General features: G+C 43.5%; 1 protein-coding gene and 1 non-coding gene across 10 annotated transcripts in view; one reads left to right on the forward strand and one right to left on the reverse strand.

Moving 5' to 3' along the window:
* WDR59 (WD repeat domain 59) overlaps positions 1–24,698 on the reverse strand; it is a 109,923-nt gene that overhangs the window by 18,819 nt on the left and 66,406 nt on the right. For 4 of the 9 annotated variants that reach the window (XM_067719803.1, XM_067719802.1, XM_067719804.1 and 1 more), the window contains 7 exons: positions 23,742–23,823; positions 20,440–20,552; positions 18,728–18,878; positions 18,561–18,633; positions 16,816–16,942; positions 16,514–16,656; positions 5,183–5,971 (listed from right to left, as the gene is read on the reverse strand). In XM_067719803.1, coding sequence (XP_067575904.1) covers positions 5,736–5,971; positions 16,514–16,656; positions 16,816–16,942; positions 18,561–18,633; positions 18,728–18,878; positions 20,440–20,552; positions 23,742–23,823 — 925 coding nt within the window. In that variant the 3' untranslated portion in view covers positions 5,183–5,735. The other 5 variants (XM_067719806.1, XM_067719807.1, XM_067719805.1 and 2 more) reach the window with 3 other exon arrangements.
* On the forward strand, positions 21,239–21,311 carry TRNAR-CCU (transfer RNA arginine (anticodon CCU)). The gene has a single exon. It is a non-coding gene; the product is annotated as a tRNA-Arg (tRNA).

Here is a 24,698-nt window from a genome sequence, read left to right on the forward strand (position 1 = left end):
ATGTCGTGGAGCAACGAAGCCCATGCGCCACAATACTGAGCCTGCGCTCTAGAGCCCACAAGCCACAACTACTGAGCCCGTGTGCCACATCTACTGAAACCTGCGCACCCAAGAGCCCGTGCTCCGCAACAAGAGAAGCCACTGCAACGAGAAGACCGCGCACCTCAAAGAAGAGTAGCCCCCGCTCGCCGCAACTAGGGAAAGCCCGCGCGCAGCAACGAAGACCCAACGTAGCCAAACAACAACAAAAAATACAAGATCTCCACTCAATTTGAACCTCAGATGAACAACTTGTATGTTCCAAGTGAAATTCAAATCGACCAGGGCATCCTGTATTTTAACACTCCCCTTGTCTGCATGACCGCAAGCCTGATTTCCAGCCCTCCTAGATTCTGTGAGCTACTTCTCTTTCACTGATTATTCCCAGCTGTGGTAAAGTCGGCTGTGGCTGAACTAAAACGCTTTACACTGTGACTCTACCAACATGGGAAGACAAATGGAAGATCTAGAAGGCTGAGGGTTTCAAGAAAAAAAATGGGAGAGAAGACAAATTCTTTGTGTAAGAGAAAACAGTCCAATGTGCTTCATATGCAAAATGTCTTTCTAAAGAATTCCACTTAAAGTGTCTTTATAAAACAAATCATAACATCCACTTGCTTCCTGTATTTCTGGTACGTGCCTGATCCCCATAAGCTTTGGAATTTGCAACACCTGAAATAGTTCTGCCCCTTTTCCTAATAGGTGAGTAATTAGAGATTTACAGAAGCTCTGTGCCTGCACTACAGTCACACAGCAAAGCTGGGGTGGGAACACAGGTCTTGAGATTCACAGCCCCTATTTCCACCACTCCAAATTTCTAACCCAGAAGACCTTCGTTATAAGCATAGCGCACACTAAAATGCAAGATCATGAAACAGAAGGAATCATGTCTAATGAACAAGCACGTTTCTACAAAGGGTAGCACAGTGCCTGAAACCGAACGGATACTTGTTAAGTGGATGGGTGGAAAAGTAGAATCTGTCCTTTAAAAAAAAACTCGTTACTTAAGTATTAATGTATTGAGACGTATTAAATGTTTGCCAACCCAAAGTTGATCTTTGAATGAAAGGACATAATGAGGTAGGTAGAGGGAATGCCATGATGTGTGAGAAATTTTCATACTAGAGGAGGTGATGGGCACGACTTCAACTAGCTTTCCTTTTCCGATGGCATATATCTGTTCAATCACCGGATCGATGAACCTAGATGAATTGAGCAGATCTTTCCTTTCACAACTGGAGAACCAGGTATAGACTAGTCTGGTTTAATCTTTATCGGCAACCTCCTTTCAGTCTTAGGAAGCTATCAGATTCACCAAGTCTAGATCTCTGCTGCCACCTAGTGTTAACAGTTTCTCAGGTTTAAAAAGGTAGAAAGTCAGGAAGCTCTAGGCTCTGAAAAAAATTTCACCTGGAATTCCTTCGACCATTTCTATTTCAGGATTTCCAACTCTATCAAAGCTTTTTGTGGCTAAAACAAGAAAGAGTATATTTTCTATTTGTACTGCACACCTATTTTACCTCTGTTGCGTCTGTGTCCAAAATGTTTACGGAAGGAAAAATGTTTGATTAAGAAACAGGTTGGCCCAAGCCTCTTAAAAGCCAGCAAGGTTTGGGAAAAGTGGGACATTTTCCTGACAGGAAAGAAAATCCACCTATTTTGGATACCAGTGTTGATCTTTTCTCCCTTTCTTCCATTTCTGATCTCCACTAGAAAAAGAAGAAAAACCACAGAGACGGTTTTGGAGGTGTTCTTCATCAACGATTCTCTCTAAATCAAGATAGTGGCAGAAGACAGTAATGTCTGGCCTGGCCCCAGGCCTTTAAACCAGAGTTACTCCCAGTTTGGACACAGAGGCATCTAGCAGGGAGGGCCAGCTTATGGAGGCCATACTTTCAATCTTCTGAAAGCACAGAGAGTGAGAGACAGTGCTTTCCTGCATGGCAATCCAGAGCCGTGACAGCAAAGCTGAGCTCAGTGAGAAAAGGGACATCATCTCTATCCAATCGCTTCGCATCCTTTATACTGTATCTTGGCTGAACGTAGCCAAATAAAGACAGTACTAAGAGATTGTTATGAGAGTTGTGTTACTGTAAGAGGAATATCTTTAAGATAGAAGGGAAAGCCGGATACTCCTGTCTGTGCTTTTCCTACCTTTTTTTCTGTTAGTCCAAATTAAACGAATTTATCCATGGGCCTTCCCATACAGGACTTCCCAAACACTAACAGGCATCCCCCTTGGTGGCAAAGCTAGGGATTTCTGCTACTTGGTTCGGGAGGTAATAACCAGTCTTCCAGGATTAGTTGTACATTTTCAAAGTGAAGGCCGAGTTCACATCCATTTATCTATTCCTGAAAGTTTTGACTGCTTTTCAATCACAAGTCTTACTGGAAAATAATGATAACTGCCATAAGGGAACAGAGTCAAAGGACATGAGCTCAAGCACTGGGGGAACAGGAAAAGACTGTTCTCTGCAAATGGTGTGACTTCATTGAGGAACGTGACAGATCCTCAGTACAGTAAGTCCCCTACATACAAACCTTCAAGTTGCAAACTTTCAAAGATGAGAACGTGCCTGTCCCATCAAGTAAGTTAGTTCACGTGTCTGGCATACATTGTCACATACGTGCATCCTCTACAAGTGATTGTGCTTTTGTGTACTTTATTGTACAGTGCTGTTGCTGGGTAACACGAGGAGCTTACTAATGAAGACCTGATGGAATTGGAGGCCCAGAGAAAGGACGAAGAGAGACAAGAGGAAGAAGTAACTGAAGAACCGAAGAGATTCACAACGGAGGAAATGGCAAGGGGATTTTCTTTATTTGAGGAGGTACTGTTAGTTTTTGAGCCACAGGACCCGAACACAGAACGGTACAAGAAGGTTGCAGCAGCCATTCAGAATGCAATCCAGTGCTACCGTGTCATCTATGACGAGAAAAAAGAGCTACTACCCATTTTTTCAAGAGGGTAGATAGAATTCAGTCCAGCAAGGAACCGGAACCTTTGCCATCAACGTCAGGCATGAGTGAAATTGCAGCTTGCCCTCTGTCTCCTGTTGCTGGCGATCCTTCAGCTCTACCATCTCCCACCTCCTCTCCCTCCTCCAGTCAGTAACTCTTCTTGCCTGTTCACTCGATGCCAGTCCCTGTATGCCAGCTGTTGTGCTGTACTACTGTACTTTTCAAGGTACTGTACGGTAAGATTAAAAATGTTGTCTTTATTTGTTTTTTATGTATTATTTGTGTGAAAAGTATTATAAACCTATTACAGTACGGTACTATACAGCCAATTGTGTTAGTTGGGTACCTAGGCTAACTTTGTTGGACTTACAAATTGGACTTACGAACACGCTCTCGGAATGGAACTTGTTCGTACATAGGGGACTTACTGTAAAAACCTGTCAACTTATCCCGTGGTGCCATTACAGCAGTGTCGATATAAACAAGTGAACAAGAGTGAACAAATTCCGATGTCTTTGGCCGCCTCCTTTATCCACCTCCCATGTACCTACTACACCTAGTTATTCAGCCCACTCTGCAAAGACGCTGGCATCTTACCTCGGATCACAGCCCAAGGTTAAAGCTCTGCTCTCACTGCACAGGATCCAGGTCTTTCTTATGACATGGTGTTTTGTGCCCAGTAACACAGGGATGATGTTCATATAAGCATCATCCAAAACAGTGCTTTGAAAACGTTTTGACCACAACCCTCAGGAAGGAAGGAATTTACACTGTGATCTGTTATACACATGTGCAGGTGTGTGCATATACACTGGTAAACAAGTTACAGAAAATAATGTTTACACTATGTCTGGTAAGTTCTGATACATCTCTTCCACTCTGTTTCATTTTTTAAAATTCTGGTTTTTATCCACTACATTGATTTCACAATCTATTAATGGGTCCTGACCTGTAGTTTAAAACACAGCGATGCAGACTTCCCCAGTGGCGCAGCGGTTAAGAATCTGCCTACCAATGCAGGGGACGCAGGTTCGAGCCCTGGTCCGGGAAGATCCCACATGCTTCAGAGCAACTAATCCCGTGCACCACAACTACTGAGCCTGTGCTCTAGAGCCCATGAATCACAACTACTGAGCCCACATGCCACAACTACTGAAGCCCGCACACCTAGAGCCCGTGCTCCACAAGAGAAGCCACCACAATGAGAAGCCCGCGCACCACAACGAAGAGTAGCCCTCGCTCACCACAACTAGAGAAAGCCCTTGCGCAGCAACAAAGACCCAGTGCAGCCAAAAAATAAATAAATGAATGAAAATTCAAGAACAAAACAAGACAAACAAAAAACCCCACAGTGATGTACAACACTTTCACATTCTGAGACATGGAGTTATATTTCTTAAGCTAATCAATTTGGAATTGTAAAATTCTAAGAAATAAATATAGGGACTTCCCTGGTGGTCCAATGGTAAAGAATCTGCCTTCTAATGCAGGGGACATGGGTTCAATCCCTGGTCAGGTAGCTGAGATCCCACATGTTGCGGGGCAACTAAGCCTGCGCACCACAACTACTGAGGCCGTGCGCCTCAACTAGAGAGCCCACACGCCACAACTACAGAGCCCACATGCTCTGGAGCCCGCGCACCACACCTAGAGACAGAAAGCCCGCATGCCACAACTAGAGAGAAGCCCACGCTGCAACAAAAGATCCCTTTGTGCCACAACTAAGACCCAATGCAGCCAAAAAAATAAAAATTAAAAATAAATAAATATAAATTTCAGTAGCAATATTGAAAAGAAGATGTCTCTTTCCTGGCACATACAAAATGGGAAGCATTGAGAATCATTCTGGAGAACTGGTGGATGCAGAGAAACATGGGTCAAAGCCTATGAAGGAGCCCAAGGGAAGAGTGGAGGCGCTTACGGGAACCCAGCCAACCAACACAGTGGCAACGGGAGACTCTCACAGCAATGCTGCCATGTAATTTCATTTTCCTTTGTTAAAAGAAATGATTAAAAAAAAAACTCTTGGGGTTGGGAAGAACCTTAAATGTCAAATTCTATTTTCTCCTGCCGGATGACAAAAGCAAATCAGCATTTCCTTTGAAAATGTGAGCGCTGACTTTGGTCCTACGCCAAACAGTTAATTTCAATTAGAAGCAGAATAAAAAACCATTCACTAAAATATCGTTCAACCTCATCTCTTTGTTTTTCAAGCGATGACTAGAATTTTATTAGCCAAGGGAGAATAGCTGGAAGAGAAATAACAAACAGAAAAATACATCTTAAGGATCCTTAAGTACATTACGTATTTATAACTTAAGTATATTTTAAAAGGCCACAGTCCATCAGGTCATAAATGCATAAACTTATGTCACAGGCCCATTTGTCCACGGTCCTTTGGCTCAGGAGACTGTCCTTTGCAACCAAACTTGATCTCTCTGATGGCATCAGAAAGGATGCTGTCGTCTTAAAGGTAAACACGGCTCTGGAGGCAGGTGCTTTTCTCCAAGAAAACTTCCACCTGCCTGTGTCCTCCTCCACCGACATCCATGCCACCAACAGCCAACAAAAGAGAAGCAAAGGCTCATGAACAGCTGGCACCGTGTCAGCCTCTGAGGAGAACACATCCCTGTCTAGTTAGGGGTGGGTTCTGGAGCCTCTCTCCTGGCAGAGAGCTTGTCAACCGGCATTGACGGGTTCTCTGGGATTTCCCACAACTCCCACGGGCTGTCAGTTCAGAAAGTGCTTTCCAGCAGGCAGTGGCACCCACACCCGGTGGGACACACCTCCTGGGTCCGAAACCACTCCATCATGTGGCTGGTGTGTCCCCCATGCCCACAGGTCAGGCAGAAGTTGGACGACCCTCGCACGGCCACGTGGCAGATGGCGCACTGGAACGTGAAGCCTTTGCAGATGGCGCACTGCGTGCCCCTGACCTCACTCCGGCAGTGGCTGCAGTACACACCGAACTCTGGAGAAGGGTGGAGATGGCCGAAAAAGAGACATGGTGAGTTCAGTTCTGCAAAGGGGAACCAGGCATTGTGAGTAATAACGAGGTACTCATCTGGGGGATTCTGTAGGATCCTATTAGACCCCTGCTGTTCAATTTTCTTTTTTTTAATGGCAGAACCCCTTCTTCTACAACCTCACTAAGGAGCTGCTGTCATCACCACAGTGGAAGGGTGCGGGCAGAGGGTACAGCAGGCGCCTTGCTCCCCGAGGCCCTGGGTGGAAACCCCAGTGTCTGCAGTGGTCGAGGCTCCATCTCATTCCTCTTCCACCCCAACAGCTACAGATGCAGAGAAGGCAGTTAACAAATATTTGTCTGAAAGCACTGAAGGATCAGTCGACACTCAGGCAAGAGCTGATTGGTCTTACAATCTCTTCCCTACCTGCCTGCCAATGACCCAGCAGCCTAAGATGGACGGAGTCAGGCCACCACAGGGCTGCCCCAGCGTGGGGCAGAGCGGTTAGGACCGCCCTGCTCCGCTGGTCCCCGCCTGCCCCGAAGTCCCTGTCCGCTTCAGCCACGGCCCTGGGGCCAGGCGGCCCACGTTAACCGCCCAGCTCCCTTGCTCACGCCCTGCTACCTGGAGATCCTTCCTCCTCCCAGACCGCCTTCCACTGTGCTGCATCGACTGCAGACCTTCCCACGTGCTCTACAGGCTCTTTTGGGAACGGTCCCCTCACCACCTGGCCCTAACCAAACCCCGCTGTGTCTCAGCCTCCTCCGAAGGGAAGGCCGGCTCCGTCTTACATCCTAAAGATGGAGGGGTGGGAGGGGAGGGTGGCGCATGGCTGCCTCCAGACCGTACTCTCCTCTTGAGGCTACTGCTCCCTGGCTTCACCAGCCTTTCCCCTTTCCCTCTACTGTCATCTACCGATATTCTGGACACCCACCACCCCATGCCCTGAAGATTTCTGCTCTTGGTTCTCAATCTTCCCTCCACCTCAATCCTTGGCATCTTCAAAATCCACGCCACTAACCCTCTGCACACCTGGCCTCCCAGGTCACCGTCCTCTCACCTCTAATCCACCACCGTCTCTCATTCTATCCAAAGTCCACTTGCACTTCCATGCGATCAGCCCCTCTCTGGCTGTAGTTTCCCCTCTGACCAGCCTGAATCACACGGTTCCACTTCATAGTCACTTTTTTTTTTTTTTTTTTTGCGGTACGCGGGCCTCTCACTGTTGTGGCCTCTTCCGTTGCGGAGCACAGGCTCCGGATGCGCAGGCCCAGCGGCCATGGCTCACGGGCCTAGCCGCTCCACGGCGTGTGGGATTTTCCCGGACCGGGGCACGAACCCGTGTCCCCTGCATCGGCAGGCGGACTCTCAACCACTGCGCCACCAGGGAAGCCCCACAGTCACTTTTTTGCAAATATCCTGAACTCCTTGGCCCCTCTCTCCCTCATGGTACCACCTGGCAAAACCTTCACCTGGATGAGCCCCATCCCTGGCCTCCTCCGCGTCAGCCCAGGAGCGTTCCCATGGGAAGGCGCACCGTCAGGATGCTCGTCTCACTGACCGCACCTCCAGGTAGACTCCTGGCTTGTGTGCAGTGGTCAGGCTCTTCCTCCCCGACTCCCAGGTGCCCACGTCACACCTCTGCCATATTCTTAAACCCTTCCCACATGCCTCTCTCTCTCTCACCCGATGGCCTCTTCCCTCCCTTCCCTAAGAAAACAGAAGCCTTCCAATGGGGGACACTTCATCTCAACACCCTCAATTCGTCACATCTCCCTCTTCTTTCACCTCCTACTGTAGAGGAAGGGTCCTGGTTTCTTTCTTCTATCAAAGCCAGCTCCTCTGCTTCACCACAACACGTAGTCATAAAAACGGACAAATAGAGACTCCAAATACATGGTAACTAAGGAAAAAATTTTATGGTAGTTCCTAGTTAAAGTAAATCCTGAGATAAACTGGTTTGAAAATTTGGGTTAAAAATAGCTATGTCTTGGGACTTCCCTGGTGGCGCAGTGGTTAAGACTCCACCTGCCCATGCAGAGGTCACAGATTCGAGCCCTGGTCCGGGAAGATCCCACATGCCATGGAGCAACTAAGCCCGTGCACCACGACTACTGAAGCCCGCGTGCTGCAACTACTGAGCCCACAGCCTGTGCTCTGCAACAAGAGAAGCCACCACAATGAGAAGCCCACGCACCGCAATGAAGAGTAGCGCCCACTCACTGCAACTAGAGAAAGCCCCCACACAGCAAGGAAGACCCAACGCAGCCCCCCCCACCCCCCCCAGAAAAAAGGTGTCTTCTTTCTCTAAGCATAACTTTTTAAAAAAAATTTCTTAGAGTATAGTTGATTTACAATGTTGTGTTAGTTTCAAGTATACAGCAAAGTGATTCAGTTATACATATATTCATTCATTTTCAGATTCTTTTCTCATATAGGTTATCACAGAATATTGAGTAGAGTTCCCTGTGCTCTACAGTAGGTCCTAGTTGGTTATCTATCATATATAGTAATGTGTGTATGTTAATCCCAAGTTCTTGATTTATCCTTCCCCCGTCACGTTTCCCCTTTGGTAACCATAAGTTTGTTTTCAGTATCTGTACGTCTGTTTCTGTTTTGTAAATAAGTTCGTTTGTATCATTTAAAAAAAATTAGATTCCACATATGAGTGATATCATATGATATTTCTCTTTCTCTTTCTGGCTTACTTCACTTAGTATGATAATCTCTAGGTTCATCCATGATGCTGCAAATAGCATTATTTTGTTATTTTATGGCTGAATAATATTCCATTGTATATACGTATCACATCTTCTTTATCCATTCATCTGTCAGTGGACACTTAAGTTGCTTCCATGTCTTGGCTATTATGAATAGTGCTGCTATGAACATAGAGATGAATGTGTCTTTTCAAAGTATGTTTTTCTCTGGATATATGTCCTGGTAGGATTGCTGGATCATACAGTAGTTCGATTTTTAGTTTGCTAAGGAACCTCTATAGTGGTTACACCAATTTACATTCCCACCAACAGTGTAGGAGGGTTCCCTTTTCTCCACAGCCCCTCCAGCATTTATTGTTTGTAGACTTTTTGATGATGGCCATTCTGACTGGTGTGAGGTGATACCTCATTGTAGTTTTAATTTGCATTTCTTTGATAATTAGTGATGTTTAGCACCTTTTCATGTGCTTTTTGGCCATCTGTATGTTTTCTTTGGAGAAATGTCTATTTAGGTCTTCTGCCCATTCTTTGATTGGGTTGTTTGGGGTTTTTTTTTTGATACAGAGCTGCATAAGCTGTTTGCATATTTTGGAGATTAATTCCTTATTGGTCGCTTCATTTGCAAACATCTTCTCCCGTTCTGTGGGTTGTCTTTTTGTTTTGTTTATGGTTTCCTTTGCTCTGCAGAAGCTTTTAAGCTTAATTAGGTCCCATTTATTTATTTTTGTTTTTATTTTTATTACTCTAGGAGACAGATCAAAAAAGATATTGCTGCGATTTATGTCAAAGAGTGTTCTGCCTATGTTTTCCTCTAAGAGTTTTATAGTGTCTGGCCTTACATTTAGGTCTTTGGTCCATTATGAGTTTCTTTTTGAGTATGATGTTAGAGAGTGTTCTAATTTCATTCTTTTACATGTAGTTGTCCAGTTTTCCCAGCACCAGTTATTGAAGAGACTGTCTTTTCTCCATTGTATATTCTTGCCTCCTCTGTCATAGATTAATTGACCATAGGTGTATGGGTTTATCTCTGGGCTTTCTATCCTGTTCCATTGATCTATAGTTCTGTTTTTGCACCAGTACCACACTGTTTTGATTACTGTAGCTTTGTAGTACAGTCTGAAGTTAGGGAGCCTGATTCCTCCAGCTCCATTTTTCTTTCTCAGGATTGCTTTGGCTATGTGGGGTCTTTTGTGTTTCCATACAAATTAAAGAATTTTTTGTTCTAGTTCTGTAAAGCATAACTGTATATATTATGTAAGACTTTGTGTTCTCATTAAAAACTGATTAGTTAGTATTTCTTAAGTTTCCTTTACTGGTTTTATTGGTTTGAAAAGATTCAACATTTAAAATTATGAAAATGTAAAAACCATGTGTTCACGTAAACTGAATGATAATAACACGTCTTTTTAAAAGGGTTGTTCTTTGGCACTTGAGATAACTGTATATGTAAACTATTCTCCACTTCTATCTGGGTAAAATGATTAAAATGTCATCTTGCTGAAAAATTCAATACATCATTAGTAATCATGTTTCTTTTTAGTGTGTCACTTAAACATAATTTCTAACATCCTTATTAACTTTAAGACCTTGAACTTATATTTCATTTAACTAACAAATAATCTTTAGGGGTGTAGACAATTTCTAAATGGATTTAAATTCCCAAAGAGAAAAAATACAAAAACACTAAGTCACTGAGCATAATCTTAATATTCTCTCTTGCCACTCATTGTTGCACATAATGGCATGACCACCAGTTAACAGTTGGTAAGAGTATGCATCCACTTTGGGTGATGCTGGTAAACATGCTAACTTTTGTCACTTTAGGAGGTACAAAGGGATGTGGAATGTGTTCAAAATCGCTTAGAAATGTACAATCTCCCAAGACTGAACCAGGAAGAAAAAGAAAATATGAACAGACCAATTACCAGTAATGAAATTTAATCAGTAATTTAAAAACTCCCAACAAACAAGAGTCCAGGACCAGAAGTCTTTACGGGTGAATTCTACCAAACGTTTAGAGAAGGGTTAACACCTATCCTTCTCAAACTATTCCAAAAAATCACAGAGGAAGGAACACTCATAATTTACAAGGTCAGCATCACCCTGATACCAGAACCAGACAAAGATACCACACAAAAAAAGAAAATTACAGGCCAATATCACTGATGAACACAGATGCAAAAATTCTCAACAAAATTTTAACAAACTGAATCCAACAATACACTAAAAGGATCATACACCTTGATCAAGTGGATTCATCCCACAGATGCAAGGATTTTTCAGCAAATCAATCAGTGTGATACATCACATTAACAAATTGAAGAATAAAAACCATATGATCATCTCAATAGATGCAGAAAAAGCTTTTGACAAAATTAAGCATCCATTTATGATAAAAACTCTCCATAAAGTGGGCATAGAGAGAACATACCTCAACATAATAAAGGTCTTATATGACAAACCCACAGCTAGCATCATACTCAACAGTGAAAAGCTGAAAGCATTTCCTCTAAGATCAGGAACAAGACAAGGATGACCACTCTTGCCACTTTTATTCAACATAATACTGGAAGCCCTAGCCACAGCAAACAGACAAGAAAAATAAATAAATAAAAGAAATCCAAATTGGAAAGGAAGAAGCAAAAATGTCACTGTTTGCAGATGACATGATACCATACACAGAAAATCCTAAAGACACCACCAGAAAACTACTAGAGCTCATCAACGAATTCAGTAAAGTTGCAGGATACAAAATTAATATACAGAAATCTGTTGCATTTCTATACACTAACAATGAACTATCAGGAAGATAAATTAAGGAAACAATCCCATTTACCATCACATCAAAAAGAATAAAATACCTAGGAATAAACCTACCTAAGGAGGTAGAAGACCTTTACTCGGAAAACTATAAGACACTGATGAAAACCACAAAGCTGTCAAGTGTCTTTCCCTGAACACTGATTAACTTGGGGGATCTCAGGGAAGGAGGCACAGAATCACAGGTACAGGCTTTGCAGGTGAAACCTGGTAGAGGCGAAATGGATCATTCTTGGTTCCTAACAGACAAACTAATAAGGACAATAAAAATACTGCTGGTACATGGAACGATCAAATTATGATTCCCAAGGCTTTATGGAACCTCCAGGTGGAAGCTAACTCCAAAGGTTTAGTGTCATACAATTCTAGTTTGTTAATCACACAGAAGAGTTATGTGTGTTAATTAACACCACATTACACAAATGTAAGTAAACCCAGCCAAGTAAATAAGACATTAAATTAATAAACCAAAACAGAAAATTGCTGAATAAAATTCAGGTGGGCAGATAGGAACTGGGGGTGGGCTGCACCTTCTCTACCACCATTCTGACCTAGCGCCTCATACCTCAATAGAAAAAACAAAGACAAAAACCACCTTGCATATGGAGTTTTTTTTCCTTTTTTCTTTTTTTAAAGAATACTCTGTCTAGCATTATCCCCTCAAAATAAATGAAGCCTGGAGTCCTTTCTATAAATATCTAATCCCCTAAATGAAAACAACTTCATCCCTCAAATCTTGCTGCTGATGCGGAGTGACCCTTGCAGATGTGGTAAGTGTGAGAGGAAACTGCTGGTTTTCCACCAGGAGGAGACCAACTTGGCAACCTTGTCATATTCAATACCTGCTATTTCCTGTATTTGGGTAGTCTGACTCTTCCAAAGGAAAAACTTTAAGGATGAAATACTTAATGTTTTTGTCTGTGACTCTTCCACAATCCACACTCCCCCCTTCTTTCTGAAATTTTGTAGCATTGTTTGTAATGGTATTAGGACAGACTATTCATTCTCAAACATCATTTAAGTCTTCATGAGCTTCTGTTTCATCTCTCTGATTGGATTATAGACTTCTTGAATGACCCCCTCCCCAAACCACACCTTACAGTTCTTTGTCCAGCCCACAGAACCCAGCACGACCTTTATAATAGGAGATGTCAATACGTCTAACTGATTGATGGATTGACACATCAGTTATGTATCTCTGTGATTCATTTATTTTCCTGGAAACTAATTTTAAAAGACAAATTGCTCCAGGCCATCATTAATCTCTCCCTGATATACTTTCTTGCATGTAGATGCTCTGAAAAATATGTACCCAAACAGCATTTTCTGTCTGCATTTCTTTACGTACGCGCACCAAGATAATCCATATTTGGGGCTTCCCTGGTGGCGCAGTGGTTAAGAATCCGCCTGCCAATGCAGGGGACACGGGTTTGAGCCACAGCCCGGGAAGATCCCACATACCATGGAGCAACTAAGCCCGTGCGCCACAACTACTGAGCTTGCACTCTAGAGCCCGCGAGCCACAACTACTGAGCCCACGTGCCATAACTACTGAAGCCTGCGCACCTAAAGCCCGTGCTCTGCAACAAGAGAAGACACGACAATGAGAAGCCTGCGCACCGCAACGAAGAGTAGCCCCCGCTCGCCAAAACTAGAGAAAGCCCGTGCACAGCAACAAAGACCCCACACAACCAAAAATTTAAAAAAATAAATAAATTTTAAAAAAGATAATCCATATTAAAATAATCCTTGTTATTCAATGTATGTATTAGTATGTATGTATTTATATATTAGTTTGGTTTGTTTTTTTTAATTGAAACTATACTCGCACAACTTAAAGGGTTAAATTATTCTATGTATCGTGTTATGAAAAGCAGCATTCCCTTCCACTCCCACATCCATCACCCTCTAGAGGAAATTCTTAACTATTTCTTCTGTTCCTACCTCCCTATCTCTACACAACATGTTCATAAAGCTATTTCTTAATTGTCATATTTAAGCACTGTCTCTTGACCTTCCCCGGTGGAAGCTCTTTCATTCCCCAATCTCCCCCAGACTCATGTACCACCTGTTCCTCATCTTCCCCATGTGGTTCTATTATCAGTTGGTTGGATCAGTACTGTTTTCACATTATTTCTCTAGGTAAATATTATTCAAGCCAAGCCACGTACCATGATGACTTCCTTTCTTTCTTGCACATTTTGTTCCTCCTAGAGTTAGTCTTGTTTTTCCTGTTTGCTTAGTTACGTACTTATTGATAATTCATCTCCAAACATCTGAATCTTCTGTAAATACACTGAATACTGAAATACACTATATATACTGAAATACACAGATTTTTTTTTCTCTTCTTGGAGACAATGCTCTGAAGCTCCAACCTGGACTGGTCTGTCTTCAGGTCTGTCACGTACATCTCCCTTCACCATCATCCCAACACCCTGGTTTCCTGGCTTGAATCTATTTCTCCTCCTTGGATAGGCTGAAGGCCTACTTTTACACTTGATGGATAACTTGGGTACAGAATTCTAGGTTAGAATTCTAAGAGATTCTAAGAGGGTCATTTTCTTGAGAACAGGGAAGGCACTGCTGCACTGCTGTCATCTAGTTCCAGTATCTAGTTCACCGCTCCCGAGGAGTGTGATGCTATTCGTATTCCTACCCTTTGTATGTGACCTGTTTTCTCTCTCTGGAAGCTTCTAGGATCTTCTCTACATTCCTGGGTCTTTCCTCATTCGTATGCTAGCTACGTGGCGGCCCCTTTATTGGGAAATGTGTCCACCTTCTTTGGAGAATGAACTTCCGTTTTCTGCTGGGGGAGAGGAAGGGTGGTAACTGCTCTGCAAACTAGGAGTGGGGATCTGGGGACCCTAGAAAGGCCATGACACAATACTCCTGTTTTTGACCTCACCTTCATGCCACTTGCAGAGGTACACGGTACCACTAATTCCTGAGCCACCTGGGGGTTCTGCCATGTGCGTTGCTGTTTTTCTGCCTGCCCGTTCAGGGCTCAGCTTTCTCCCCGTGAGATGAGGTATCACTAACCTATCTGCCCCACCAGGTCCCAAGTTTTACTGCCAACATTACTTCTCCTCGCATGGTTGTGTCTTTACAGAAAAGCTCTATGTAGGCACTTCGGCAGGATCTGGGAGAGAAAGGAAATCACTGTGTGTTCAGTCCACTCTTGTATCTGTCTTTCATGTCACTCTTTTTTTTTTTTTTTTTTTTAACCGGTACGCGGGCCTCTTACTGTTGTGGCCTCTCCCGTTGCGAAGCACAGGCTCCAGACGTGCAGGCTCAGCAGCCATGGCTCACAGGCCCAGCTGCTCCGCGGCATGTGGGATCCTCCCGGACCGGGGCACAAACCCGTGTCCCCTGCATCGGCAGGCGGACTCTCAACCACTGCACCACCAAGGAAGCCCCATGTCACTCTTTAGAAAACATCTCTTCTCTTAGCTTCTTTCATAGTACAGTCTTGCTTTTCCTCAAAACTCACTGATATCTCATTCTAAGTCTCTGTTTCAGGTTCTTCCTCCAAGACTCAATCCCCAAGTCCTGGTTTCTCTCAAGGCCCAGAGTAAGTGGGCTCTCTTATTTGCTCCTCCCATCCTCTTCCTCCCCACCCCCCAGCTCCCAGGTAAACGCACTCAACTCTCACAGCTTGAACACCACCGACATGGGGAAGATTCCCACATTCCTAGTTTTAGCCCTGAACTGTCGTTTCAGCTCCAGACTCATATCCAACTGCCTGCATGACTTCTACAGTCTGAACCTCACCAACATTTCCAATTGTCCCAAACTGAGTTTTCAATTTTCTTCCAATCTTTTCTATTGTAGAATATGGCACCATCATCTACCCAGTTGCTTGAGCTGGAAACTTGGGAATCATCTAAGCTTTGCCTCTTCTCCTCAAGCCCATACCCAACTTGTTAGTAAGTCATATTGAGTCTACCTCTAAAATACATTTTTACTCCACTCATCTCTCTCCACCTTCACTGATGTCACCCAGAGACTAGGCTGTCCATCTCTCTCTGACTACTCTAAGAATCTTCAAATGGCCTTCCTACCTCTGCTTCTATCCTCCTCCAACCCTTTCTTCCTATAACAGCCAAAGGGATCCTCTTATAATGGAAACAAGAGCACATCACTTACTTTTCTTTTTTTTTTTTTTTGGCCTCACCACACGGCTTGCGGGATCTTAGTTCCCTGACCAGGGATCGAACCCGGGCCCATGGCAGTGAAAGCACAGAGTCCTAAGCACTGGACCACCAGGGAAGTCATATAACTTACCTATCGATGCCCTTTGAAGTTCACCATTGGACTTAGAATATAATCCAAATTCTTTACCATGACTCTCAAGTCTGACTATCCTACAGTCTAATTTTACATCACTCTTCTCACTCCTTATGTTCTAGCCACACTGGTCTTCCTCCACTTGTTTAGAAGAACAAGTTATTTCCCCCACGGACCTGCTCCCTCTGCATGGGATGCCCTTCGTGCTGCTCTCTCGCTGCATGTGTGGCTCCACCCCATCCTGCAAACCTCAGCTCCTCAGAGAGCCTTCCCGATACAGCTCGACACATCTTCTAAGATTCTCCCCCGCTGCTTCCCTGCCCCAACACCCCTTTTGTTTGCTCATAAATACTGATCACAATTTGTAATTATATTTTTCTCTCCCACTGGTCTGTGAGTTCCACCACGGGAAGGAGTGAGTGTGCTAGCACTGTGACTGAGAGGAATTTGATAAACATTAGTTGAATCACTGAATAAATATCCCTACTTCCAATCAATATCTGAGGATTGTATGGAAAACTTCTTCCGTTACAATAAAAATGTAATCACCTCATGAAATGCCAGGGTTTTCAGAAGCTTGAAACAGGCTCAAAATGCTTCAGAAATTTCTGCTTATAAATGAGAAACTGGAACTTCATTCCAAGTATTATGTTATGGGCACATTAAATTATAGGACTTTTCAGAGAGTGACGGGAACAGAAAGAAATTCTTACTCACCGATTCCTTTGTGAGGATCAGGAGGGCAGGAAACAAACTTCAGCACTTCAGCTCGTTTCTCCCTCAGACCCCAGCGGTAGAGGATTTCTCCATAGCATTTCTTAAAGTCATCAAATTGCTGGGTATTGGCGGGGTCCAGAAGCCTGGATCAAATTCAAAATTCCGGTCAGTTCCTTTAAGAGAAACAAGCTCAAGGCCAAACAGCACTTAGTATAACAAATGACACATAATGTGCTAAGAGTCCTGATTTTGGAGAATCTAAGCGTCATGAAATTGCAGCTCCCACCCGCGAAGGTCGTTACCTTTTATTTTTATCGTGCTGGTCACGCTCTCGCTCACGAGGATCACTGTAGGTCAGACTCCCAAATCGGATTTCTTCTGGTGAGGACTCTCCCCAGGGTGAAGATATGTGCTCTGTCTCTCTTCCCACTGAAAAAAATCAAATGGAAAGAGAAGATGAAAATCAGAGAAGGCATGGAAATACCTGAAAACTCTCATAATGTACTTGTGTCCAATTTACTCCCTGGAAGAAAGATAAGCTAAGTTGAAGATCCTGAGAAATGGAACTAAACAGAACACTTTCTTAGCCTTACCTTTTTGTCTAGGTGTTTACTATTAAGGTAACTTGATAATTAAGTACACACATAATGATTAAGCAAATTATGGTAGAGATGATGTAGACTGTTAGGCAGGCATTACTTATAAAAACTCTTTAAATGACATGAGAAAATGCTCATGACAAAATCAAAAATGGAACACAAAAACCACAAATATAGAATGACCCCCCCCACACACACAAAGATTGGAAGAAAATGTTCTGGAATGTTAACAGATGTTATTTCTAGGTGGGGGAATCAATGATTACTATTTTCTCCACTAATGCTTTTTGTTTTGTTTTTCTTCACTGGGCAAATAGTACTTTTGTAATCAACAAAACTAAGATCATTTTTAAAAAGAAATTTAAAATATCCAGAAAACACAAATACACTTCCTCGTTAAACAGACCTTTACGGCCACCTGGAACCAGGCTCAGCTTTATTTCTCTACCTTGAAGGAGGTACGTGGGGAGAGGGAGGTAACAGGAAGTGGCAGATGATTGGGAAAGGGGCTTGTGCAGGAGAAAGGATAAGGGTTAGCGTTTGTGGGGGGACACTGGGAAGTCCCACTGTCAGTTTCTTAAGGTTACAAGATGGAAAGCAACCCAGCAAGGCAGAGAGACCAGAAACCAGCCTGTTCAAACACGAAAAGCCCAGACCTTGCTGACTACAGTATCCCCATCATATTCAATTTAAAGGGCAATGAGGTGGGGGGGGCTTCCCTGGTGGTGCAGTGGTTAAGAATCCGCCTGCCAATGCAGGGGACACGGGTCCGAGTTCTGGTCTGGGAAGATTCCACATGCCACAGAGCAACTAAGCCTGTGCGCCACAACTACTGAGCCTGCGCTCTAGAGCCCATGAGCCACAACTACTGAGCCTGTGTGCCACAACTACTGAAGCCCATGCACCGAGAGCCCATGCTCTGCAACAAGAGAAGCCACCGCAATGAGAAGCCTGCGCACCGCAACAGAGTAGCTCCCGCTTGCCTCAAGTAGAGAAAGCCTGCGTGCAGCAACGAAAACCCAACGCAGCCATAAATAAATACATTAATTAATTAATTAATTAATTTTTTAAAAAAAAGGGCAAAGAGGGGGAATTCCCTGGCGGTCCAGTGGTTAAGACTCCAAGCTTCCACTGCAGCGGGCCCAGGTTCGATCCCTGGTCGGGGAACTAAGATGAACTAAGATCCCGCAAGCTTCGCGGCGCACTCTGTGTGTGTGTGTGTGTGTGTGTGTGTGTGTGTGTGTGTGTGTGTGTGTGTGTGTGAATGAGAAACAAGGAAAAATATGGAGAGTATTCATCAAGTAAAGATTACATATTAAATCGCACACCACATTTAGAGTATAAAAACCCAGCGTGGAAACTAACACACCACTGTAAAGCAATTATACTCCAATAAAGATGTTTAAAAAAAACCAAAAAAACCCAGCGTGGGCTAAGGCCATACCAACCTATGTTCCAGCCACCAGTGTTGAATCCTGGGTCGGACATACTCGAGCAGGAACCAGAGGATGTAAAGCTGGGCTGCAGAGCAAACAGGAGCAGTGTGAGAGTGCCATTCCCCGTGACGGCGACCTCTGGGAAAAGTCAAACTCACACCAGGAAACCCCCAACTTACGTATCGACTGTGGGACACCACAAGGTTAGATGAGCGGCTGGGAAAAGGCCCGAAGGGGTTTGGTATCCCCTGCGGCCGAGACTGGGCTTCAAACACACTGCAGAGCATAGCCAACGTCTGCACGTCCCGGAGCCGGCAGTAATGAGCCAGCCTGGAGAGAAAGGGGGCAGGAGAGGAGAAGTCACGAGAAGGCCAGGGGGAAGGATGACTGTCACGACAGCGGCGGGTTGTTGCCATCAGGGTCGGATGTCAGAATTTTTTTTTAAATTTATATTATTGAAGGATAGTTGATTTACAGTGTTGTGTCAATTTCTACTGTACAGCCAAGTTCTTCAGTTATACATATATATACATTCTTTTTCATACTCTTTTCCATTATCATTTATATAGAATGGATAAACCACAAGGTCCTACTGTATAGCACAGGGAACTATATCCTGTGATAAACCATAAAGGAAGGGAGAATTCTTGATTCTGCCTCCAAAGCCCCCATCAGGAACGAGGGCTTTCTGCAGATCCGGGGGCGTGATCGACTTTGAGTTTGGCTAAATTTGTTTTGGAATAACATGTATCTGAGTATGACACATGACCTAGATATAACCAATCTGAAAGCTCCTAGCTGGCAACCAGGCCTGGGCTCAGACTTGAATGGAGCTTCTTCAAGAATTAAGGAGACTCAGCTCACATCTGAGTGAGGCCATACATGCTCTCTCGGCCTCCCCAACTCCAAGGAGGCATCACACTGCTTCCTGGAGGGGTTCTATGTCCTCCATTCATATGACCTAAGGCTACATGGAGGTGCTCAGAGAGCACGGTGCCACCACAGTATGGGGAGCAGGTCACAGACTCGGGAGGTGGCATTATGAGTCTGAGCTATTAAGTAAGAACAACAGGGGATAGTTTTACCTTTTAGGTCCTCACATCCCCTTTGCTCCTTTCAGTACAACTGTGCTAGACAGAATGTGAGGTAGAGATCCCAGGGACTTGACACTTTCCTACCAAGCAATGTCTAATAGTTTTAAGGTGTTTTCACACTATCTCATGAGCCTCATATGAGGTGGGTAGAACAAGCACCATGAGCAACCTGAAGCATAAGCACGTGTCCCAGGTCTGGCCTCAACGAGTAGGTAAAGCAAACCTCCACCTGAAGGAAGGAGCGCTTTTCCATCTCTCTGTCAGGACCTGGGCCTCCCTGTCTTGGAACCTCAAGTGGTTTTTCCTGGTTGTGAATCATTCTGCACACTGTATTTCCAGTTTGCCATATTTCAGTGCAATAAATCAAACACAAACTCAAGGTTTTCATAAACTGTCTAACAGGGTGAATGCATCGTGGCCTTTGGAAAACACGATGGCCAACGTGCAATTCTCTAACCTGCTCTCAGGGGCGAGATTCTATAGCACCCAAGAAACTTTCTACCTCAAGAACTCAAACTCCTGTGTTCAGACTGATGTACTTCTGGGCCAAAGCATAACTCTCTCAAGGACACATGAGTCCCAAAGCCTTGTTATAAATGACAAATATGGTATAATTCCTTCTGCTCTAAGAAGTGAGTTCTGTACAGAAATTATAGCAGCCCTAAAAGGAAGGGTCTCACTTCCTCTTCTCATGCCTCAGGCCTTTGTACTTTTCTCTTAGACAAAAACACTGGAAGTGTTTACAGACCTAAAATTGACATCACTCATTTTCCTCACTTTTAGCGCTCAAAACCTACAGGGACTCCAGTAGCTGTCGCCCAAATGGATGTCGAGCCCAGGGTGTTTCCAAATCTGGGTCAGACTTCGGACCGAGGCAAAGATCCGTAGCTACGGTAGCCAGCGACCAAACCTGCACAGATCAAAGAGAAATACCCACACTCAGACTGGTGAGCACAGGACCGCGAACCACGAAAGAACCCCACCTCCTCCTCCACACACAGCCTAAAGCCTTGCTACTCTGGGGGCGGCCAAAGCTGGGAGCTTACTGAAATGCAGAGTCTGACACCCCACTCCAGACCTACTGAAGCAGAATTTGCATTTTAGCAAGATTCTCGGGGGACTTGTGTGCACATGTGAGAAACACCAGCCTTGAAGGCTTTTATGAAGCAGATGACAGAGGAATGACACCAGGCAACAACTTCCCTGCATGGTCTATTTAACCACTGACTCATGTGACTTTTTCTGCTGCTTCATTAGTGAACTGGCAGGGAGAAAAAAATGCATTTGGTATCACACTTAAGATTGTCCTTTGCCCAAATAATGAAAAACCTTCCATTACAAAAGTTTCATTATATTCTCTGAAGTTACAGAAAAATAGGCCAAGAAAAAATAGACTCGGCTTTCTTTTGGTTGACATCAAATCTGAGGAATATCCCCAAACTTGAAACCTCACGGGGCTTGGAGTCCTCAAGCAGAAACTAATGTCCATGACGTGTCTATTAGATCCAAGATTTAGCACACACTAAATGTAAATACATCACACCATCAACAGAGTCCCCTCCCCTCTATACCTTTAAAAATGGAATACTGGGGACTTCCCTGGTGGTCCAGCGGTTAAGACTCTGTGTTCCTAATGCAGGGGGCCCAGGTTCGATCCCTGGTCAGGGAACTAGATCCCACATGTGTGCCACAACTAAGAGCCCACACGCTGCAACTAAGCAGCCCGCATGCTGCTACTAAAAGATCCCACACGCTGCAACTAAGACCCGGCACAGCCAAATAAATAAATAAATATATATATTTTTAATGGAATATTATTTTGGGGAAATCTTTCTTACTAGCAATATATCACTGTATGCCCACCAACTGGAAAACACTACTAGACTCTGAGAAAAACCCGAAAGGAAGAAGATACAGATTTTGAATCAAAGAGTTTAAAATAGAAGGAAAAAAAGAATAAGCAAATAAAAATACTGAAAAACAGGTATAGAAACACATCAGACATGTTAAAAAAATCAATTAAATTGTGTGGCTCCAGTGTACTTAAATAACCCCCACAAGTATTGGTTCAAAAGAAAAATATTCATTTCTATGATCAATGGACCACCTGGATGGTTGCTGGATGAAGTTCATAGGTTTCTGGGATAGGAAAGGATGTTTACTACCCTGGCTGACAACTTGGGCCCATTATTTCCTCACTTGTAATACACGTTTCCTAAGCGCCTTCAACAGAAATAGTTGACAGGTTTATTCCTGTAACTCTTAGGCAAAACAGTACACACATCATCTTCAATATGTGCAAAAAGAACAACAACAAAAAATTCTCCAAGCATTTGCACTGATGTCATTTCCAGTCCGTTAAGGAAGACCACACCACAATGATGACTGCAATTGCAAGAACAGCAGCAATAATTTGCCACATACTGGGTATTTACATCTACCAGATACAGGTATGGAAACTGTATGCATATTACCTTATTTAGTTCTCATAAGGACCTTAGAAGTATTGTTCCTATTTTATAGTTGAGGAAACTGAAGTTCAGAATGATTAGGTAGCTGCCTAGGATCACACAACATGAAAGGGACAGAGCCCAGATGTAAACCCAGGTATGTCTGAACCCCAGGGAAGGGTCTTTCCACTTCACTCGGACTAGCCTGAACTTCCAAATCAACCCTGCCATAAAAGTCCTAAAAACTTAAAAGAAAAAAAAAAAACACTTTAGGAAGTAATTTTTCCTCAGATAATGTTTTTTCAGCACGTGAACCAATCTTCTCATCAACCCTATGAGGCAATTATTCTCTTGGGTCTCATCTGACCAATATACAGAGGCTGAGAGAGTCAGAAATACTTGGCCCAGTGTTACACCATTACGTAGCAGAGTCGGGCTGACGCCTCCTGTTAGAAATTCCCCACTATTTCCACTACTCTGTTTTGCCTTCTTAGTGTTTGCAGAATTTTAGGTGGCTGGGTCCTTAGAGAAACAGATTAAATCCGTGACTCTAAGTTTCACTTAAAAGGGTTTGCAGCAGAGACTTGACGGTGTTTACTAGGAGACAAAAGGAAATCTTAGGGATTTTTCAATCAGATAAAAATCAAGGGGAGGCCTTAGCTCTGGGTCATTTGGAGGGTTACAAGGAAAAAACTGAGCAGATAGGACAGCAGCTCATAGTTTCCATTGCTCGATCTAATCCTCATACTAAAGAATAAAAGATGCAATAGAGGCAGAACATAGATTAGTGGTTGGCGAGGGCTGGATGGGGGAAGGGGGGCTTGAGCAGTGACAAGGGGTGTGGGGTGCCTTTACAGGGTAAAGGAAATGTTCCAAAATTGTTTATGGTGACGATTGCAAAATGCTGTGAATATACTAAAAGCCACTGAATGGTACATCTTAAATGTGTAAATTGCGTGGTCTATGGACTATAATCTCAATAAAACAGTTTAAAAAAAAAAAACACCAGGAATTCCCTGGTGGTCCAGTGGTTGGGAATCCACGCTTTCACTGTGGAGGGCCCAGGTTCGATCCCTAGTCAGGGAACTAAGATCCCGCAAGTCGCGTGGCACAGCCAAACAAACAAAAATAAATAAATAACTAAAAAACAAAAAACCTCACCAATATAGGAGCAACTTGCTTAAGCACTGATGTGTTTCTGCAAAGATGAAGGAAATTTTAATTCTTGTAATATTACACCTTGTTTTAAAACTGAATGTGTCTCTATCTTAAGGAATGCCTTGGTAAACCTTTTATGAAATGAAGCATTTTTAAAAGTAAAAAACAAACAAAACAGAACTGAGGGTGTAAATGGCAAAGATAAAGACGTCCAAATTTACGTACTAACAATCACCCTGCCCTAGAATAGAAAAGGGATGTTATAAAAACACTTAGTAAATGCTTTAGGACCTCCTCAACTAAGCACTAATAAGAAAAACATCTAAGGGATTTAAAAAGCTGCTCTAGCCCTACAGTTTGGCAAAGAAAATGGGAAAGAAATTACAAAATAGGAGGTACACCTTGAAATGTCACTAAACCACAACAATAAAGTGAAAGGAACCTGCTCCAAGAGAAAAATCCAGATCTCCAACAAAAGGAATGGAAAATACCTGGACGAGATCCTTCCTTCCAACAAGCAAGGCAGAAGTGGCATTCTTCTGACATGTTTCTTGAATATCATTCACATTCAATCTGAAATTTAAGAAGAATTAAAAAGTTTCTTTCCAGTTGACTTCTAAATCAATTACTCCTGGTTTAACAAATAAAGTAAAAACTGCCTCTTTGGTTGTCACTCAAAATGTTTTATTCGTATTGGCCTTAAGCTCCCTTTCTACGTAACATGGAGAAAAAGCTTACCTACAGCTGATGTTACACTGTGAGTTCAGGCCTGGGGAAGGTGAAATTGCTTACCTCTTCGAAGTCAGGAAAGGAGGCCAGATTCAAAGAACAATTTGCCAGCTAGCTTTTCTGGGGAGTTCCCCAGGCTTAAGGGTTGAATAAAAATTGATTTAGATATGTATAATGCTGACTGCAGTTTCTAACAAGGAGTAATGTGTTGTACATAAACAACAAAATAAGTATTTTTTATTATGTGTTCAAGTTCAGGAAGAAGGGGAACCACAGGTCAGCAGCTTCTGTGTGCCTGTCACCCACCTTCCAGCTCCCTTCAACCAAAGTAGCTCTGCTTTTAAACTGTTTTACATATTAAGTACAGGAGGCAGAATCCTGAGACTGTGCCCGAGATTGCTGGCCCCTGCTTTACAGGCCTTGTATAAACCCTCCCTTTAAACGGGGTCAAGACCAGTCAATACTGATGACATATCACTCCTGTAATTGTCAAAAGGGAGATTCTCCTGGGTGGGCCTGACCTAATCAGATGAGACCTTAGAAAGACAGTGAAGCATCAGTGAGACACTTCTGCTGGTCTTGGAGAAGATGAAATTCCCTGAGTTCTCCGGCTGCAAGGAACTGAATTCTGCTAACAACCTGAATGAGTTTGGAAGAGGACCCTGAGCATTGGTTAAGACCACCACGTGGCTGACTTCATAATTTCAGCCTGGGGAGAC

The sequence above is a fragment of the Pseudorca crassidens genome, chromosome 20, assembly GCF_039906515.1.
Source record: "Pseudorca crassidens isolate mPseCra1 chromosome 20, mPseCra1.hap1, whole genome shotgun sequence".
NCBI lineage: Eukaryota > Metazoa > Chordata > Mammalia > Artiodactyla > Delphinidae > Pseudorca > Pseudorca crassidens.